The 5,127-nt window shown below is 46.7% G+C and overlaps 1 protein-coding gene across 1 annotated transcript; it reads left to right on the top strand.

Moving 5' to 3' along the window:
* Positions 1 to 1,295: 1,295 nt before the first annotated feature.
* Positions 1,296 to 3,567, top strand: LOC105039869 (protein DETOXIFICATION 55). Its single transcript, XM_010916181.4, has 2 exons — positions 1,296 to 1,779; positions 1,873 to 3,567. The coding sequence occupies exons 1-2, from the start codon at positions 1,735 to 1,737 to the stop codon at positions 3,307 to 3,309; spliced, it is 1,482 nt and encodes a 493-aa protein (XP_010914483.1). The 5' UTR covers positions 1,296 to 1,734; the 3' UTR covers positions 3,310 to 3,567.
* Positions 3,568 to 5,127: the final 1,560 nt, after the last annotated feature.

The raw sequence follows: 5,127 nt of genomic DNA, 5'->3' as shown, positions 1-5,127 counted from the left end.
AGGGCCTTAAAAGATAAAATTGCATTGCTTGTTGGAAAGAATTACACTGCTTGTTATCTTCGATAAAATTGTACGGGGATATCTTAAAGATTCTAAGGCATATTTGGTTGAGGAGTGTTAGATTCTGAAATAGAAATGAAGATAAGTGACCCTTATTCTAAATGTTTGATTGGAGGAATCCTATTCCCATTTTAATTCTAAGAGAAAATGAAAGTGACATAATCCATCAAAATCCAATCCCTATAACTATTTTCTCCTAGTATTCAAATTTTATTCTAATTTTGATTCTGATTCTAATTATGAACCAAATGTATCGTTGGTATCATTAGTGGATATGATCATTCCAACTCTCATTCTAATCTATTTCAATTTTGATTTCAGTCATAATGCAACCCTAATGTATTAAGTTTATAACGAATGTACGTAGATAGGAGTTAAAAATGCAAACTCACTTATGACAACACACTTGAGATCAACGAGTCACTGAAAGCTAATTACGTGCCACACCAGCATTGTCCTATTATCATGAGAAGTGGGTGGCCAGCTGATGCTTTCCCATTGCACATACCACACATTTGTACTTTGCAGCCTTGTGGGTCTTCCGGCACATGACCCATTCAATCAAGCGCACACTCTCACGTCAAAATTCAGAGGCCGTGCCATGGTCGTTATGTGATCTCGATCAATCCACCCACCTCTTGGGAGCCACATTCAAGTACCATGAGTCCCAATTTATGACAAGCACCTCTTCTATCAGACTTGGTTAGGTATGATCTCGTTGGCAACACTCGTGCTCCTATCTTAACTGGCTCTGGCTGTGGGGGCTTCTTGATGGATCTCATGCTTATTAGTCAAGTGTAAAGCTTATAATTGACCAAACAAACTAGAAAGTAATGACCTACATTTTTAGTTTTAGACTCTTTTTTTTTTTTTTAAGTTGTGGAAAAATGACAGGTTGATAAATGAAGTTAGCTCAATATGCACTAACTTCTGTTTTTCAAGGATAAAATAAACCAAATTTGACCTAGAAAAGTTTAGAGTGACTCAGTTCTGACTTTGTGAAGCAGCTTTATCCAAGTTTATTGTGTTAGAGATGAGTAATGTGACGTCCGACAGTATCCTTTTTGCCCGCGGGGAAAGGTGCTTGCAAAAGTTCATGTTTTTGGTAGAATAGCTTCGGATGGATTAAAGGAGCACCTCTTGTTCCAAAGACAACCAGCAACCAAACAGGGCCCTGCAATACATATATGCATCACCAGCATGATGCTTCTAACCTGACCACCATCAAGCATCTCATGTACCGATGGCCTTTGGGCTAGGTGTTGGAAGGGGGAAGGGAGAGAGAGAGAGAGAGTGAAGGTGCCATGGGAAAAGGTTTCACCCCATTGACATTTTTGAGAACAAGAGACATGTCTGACCTCCCGAATACAAGAGACGAGCCTACATCTACTTTGGTTTTACTGCTAGCTGTTAATCTCGCTTCTCTCCCCCACTAGATCGGGCTTTTTCGCCAGCTTAAATTAACCCACTACCCCACGTTCAAGCTGCTATAAATTCCCTCCCCCCTTCCCTTCCTTTTCACATGCAAACACCACCCCCCTCTCCTCTCTCTCTCTCTCTCTCTCTCTGTCTCACTCTCTCACACACACACCCACCCCCCCCCCTAGCTAGCCCAAGAACAAAGGGGGTTCCTGCTTCCCCACCATCAAAAAGAGCGAGGAGAGAAGGAAAAGAATGGTTACTGAAAACCAAATCCAAAAGTACCTGACAATGGCAGAGGTACAAATTAATAATATCTTTTTTCTCATTATATTAAATCATCTGAAAGCCTAGAGTTCTGTCATAGCTTCATTCAATGCTTTCAATTTAAAGGTATTGGAGGAGCTGAAGAGAATGAAGGCCATAGGCCTCCCCATAAGTGCCATCAACCTTATGGGCTACCTCAAAGGAATGGTCTCGGTGGCGTTCATGGGCCGTCTGGGCCGCCTCGAGCTCGCAGGCGGCGCCCTCGCCGTCGGCCTCACCAACATCACCGGCTACTCTGTCCTTGCCGGCCTCGCCATGGGCATGGAGCCCATCTGCAGCCAGGCCTTCGGCTCCCGCAACCTCCCCCTCGCGGCCCGCACCCTCCGCCGCACCATCCTCATGCTCCTCGCCGCTTCCGTCCCCATCGCCATCCTCTGGATCAACCTCCAGCCCCTAATGCTCGCCCTTCACCAGGACCCCGACATCGCCCGCGTCGCCGCCCGCTACTGCCGCTTCGCCCTCCCCGACCTCGCCGCCAACAGCCTCCTCCACCCCGTCCGCATCTACTTACGCAGCAAGGGCATGCCCTCTCCTCTCATGTGGTGCCTCTCCCTCGCCTTCGCCCTCCACGTCCCCCTCACCGCCGTCCTCAGCTCCGCCCTCGGGGTCGCCGGCGTCGCCATCGCCACCTTCATCACCAACTTCGATACCATCATTTTCCTCCTATCCTACGTTGCATACGCCGGCGTCCCTGACGAGACCACCGATTACGCACCGCTGCCGCCCTCGCCGACGTCCGCCCCGACCAAGCCGATGGCCGAGTGGGCCTCGCTGCTCCGGCTAGCTCTGCCCAGCTGCTTAGGTGTCTGCTTGGAATGGTGGTGGTACGAGCTCATGACGATGGCCTCTGGTTACCTTAGCAAGCCTCGCGTCACCTTGGCGACGTCGGCGATCGTCATACAGACGACGTCGTTGATGTACACGCTGCCGGTGACGTTGAGCTCGTCGGTGTCGGCCCGTGTCGGAAATGAGCTTGGTGCAGGCCGGCCGTGGAGGGCGCGGGCGGCGGCGGCGGTGGCCATGGGCCTTGCCGTCTTCGGCTCGTGCCTTGGCTTGCTCGGGACCATCTGGGGGAGGGAGGCTTGGGGGAGGGTGTTCACCAAGGACGTCGAGGTGCTCGAGCTCACGAAGACCGTTCTTCCGGTGATCGGGCTCTGCGAGCTAGCCAATTGCCCGCAGACCACTGGGTGCGGCGTCCTGCGTGGCAGCGCCCGGCCGGCCGTCGGCGCCGCCATCAACCTCTACTCCTTCTATCTGGTGGGGGCGCCGGTGGCCATGGTGCTGGCCTTTGGGCTCGATTTGGGCTTCGTGGGCCTATGCCTTGGGCTTCTTGCGGCCCAAGTTGTCTGTGCCATCTCCGTGATTGCTGTGACTTATAATACGGATTGGGAAAGAGAGGCTTCCAAGGCTGTGGCTTTGGTGGGGAAGGGAGAGCTTTTGCTTGAAGACCCAATAGACATGGCCCAAGAAGAGAGTGGGATTCTCAAAGAAGTGTTCTACTAGACATGCATGGGTCAAGCGAAATAGAGCAGACACAGGAGCATGCTCAGATATGGATAGTAGTGATGAGTGTAAATTGGTGATCTTATTTTTCTACTATATACCATGTTCTCGCAAGCCTTTGATGTGGTAAAGGCCAACATATATATATAAGCATTGTGAATTACAAATTAATACGACTACGAGTCTCTATAGTGTCTTTTTATTTTCTTCCTAGCAACTTCCACCGTACTGACATGAATCACCTAAGGAGCCCCGACTCTGCTTGGTTCTCAACCGCTGCTAGTGGGGCTCATGTTGTATTTTTTATGTGGAAATTCATCTTCTTTTACAACGTCAATCATTGGATTGTGCAATAGCTGCTTCGAGAACTATACGGATAAGATTAGAATGCTTTAAGACCTGTGCTAAATTAATTTAATAATGATATTAATGTGTTATGAAAGAAGATTAATCATTTCTTCGTATGAAAGATACAACATGAACCCTGCTAGCATAGGCGGATCTCTCACTTGAAGATGCCACTCGTAAATATAGCGATACCTCATTCTTGGTTCATTGGCACATCCAAACAACTGATGTATGGATGGCTGAGTGAAAACTGGAAACATGTTAATGGACCTTCGTCCAGAGAGATTTGTCATGAGTCATTTAATTGTTCTTATTTACAATAAAAACAATGCAAGTACATCATTTGTTCATGGAAAAGGTACTTTAAGTTCATGCTCCTACAAACAGGGATGCAGATTGTATCTACTACTCTCAAGTTGTGTCAGTGGCACTTGCATTGACGTGCTGAGCATTAGAATCCACCACATTCAGATGTAATGCAGGTATCGAATCCGTTTATGGGAAAGGCTTAACTTCCTGTTCTTACCATCAACTCATCATGTAGTTTAGATATGACGGCCACATCTAAACTGACACGTGGCACATTAGAAGCAACCACATGCAGAATTAGTATCGCGTGTTAGCTCGAATGGTAACTTGATGTAGAACACCCTCGTACCATCAACCATGGCCAACTTATAATTTCAAAGGTTTTGGACGCATTGTAGGGTAAGCTCTATGTTACTTGCCATAACATGCAAAATACAAATTGAAGTTGGAATAGGATGGGATAACATAATTTTCGCGCAGCTATAGTACACTAATTTATCCTTAATTACCTACTCTTACGATTAATGTTAAGTTGGTACATTATTAGCGTACAAAGAACGAGTGACATCTAGTATGATGCCATTCATGGACGGATGAGATGTGTAGGGGAGTTTCAAGTGGATCCCACAAAAACTTCTAACTCATGAGCCTAGAAGATGATAGCAATGTCTGTGAGGATGGTGGACCGGCGCGAAGCAGTACACCTATAGATACCACCTTCCGAATCCGGATATTCTTCCACAAATAGGTTTGCTCTCACTAGGTCTAAGATAGAACTCAAATGGACAGGCCCAACCTTTGGAGTCAATGGATGTTTTCTGAAAGTAGCTGGGACCTGTGGATCTTAAGAGAAGAAGAAAGCAAACGGATCTTTTTGTGAAAAAGCAGCGGAAATCCCACCACAAATTTCATGCAGTAAATGAAATAAGCACGAGCTGGAAAAGACGAAGAGGAAACAAGAAAGTAAACTGACAGAGAACCATGTCTCATTTCATATCAGCATGTTATTGGCATGAAAAACGTCATGCATGGCATATATAGCCACAAATTTCAACATCAAGCCAACGAGGAACGCCAAACTGTGACTCTAAGAATAGGCCAGTCTTTCTTTCGTGGCATTCCACTTCTTATACAAAAATCTGGCAAGTATAATTCATGTAA

Source organism: Elaeis guineensis, chromosome 1 (assembly GCF_000442705.2).
Source record: "Elaeis guineensis isolate ETL-2024a chromosome 1, EG11, whole genome shotgun sequence".
Classification (NCBI taxonomy): Eukaryota; Viridiplantae; Streptophyta; class Magnoliopsida; order Arecales; family Arecaceae; genus Elaeis; species Elaeis guineensis.
Note: the sequence above shows the minus strand (reverse complement) of the source record. Positions and strands in the feature narration are given on the sequence as shown.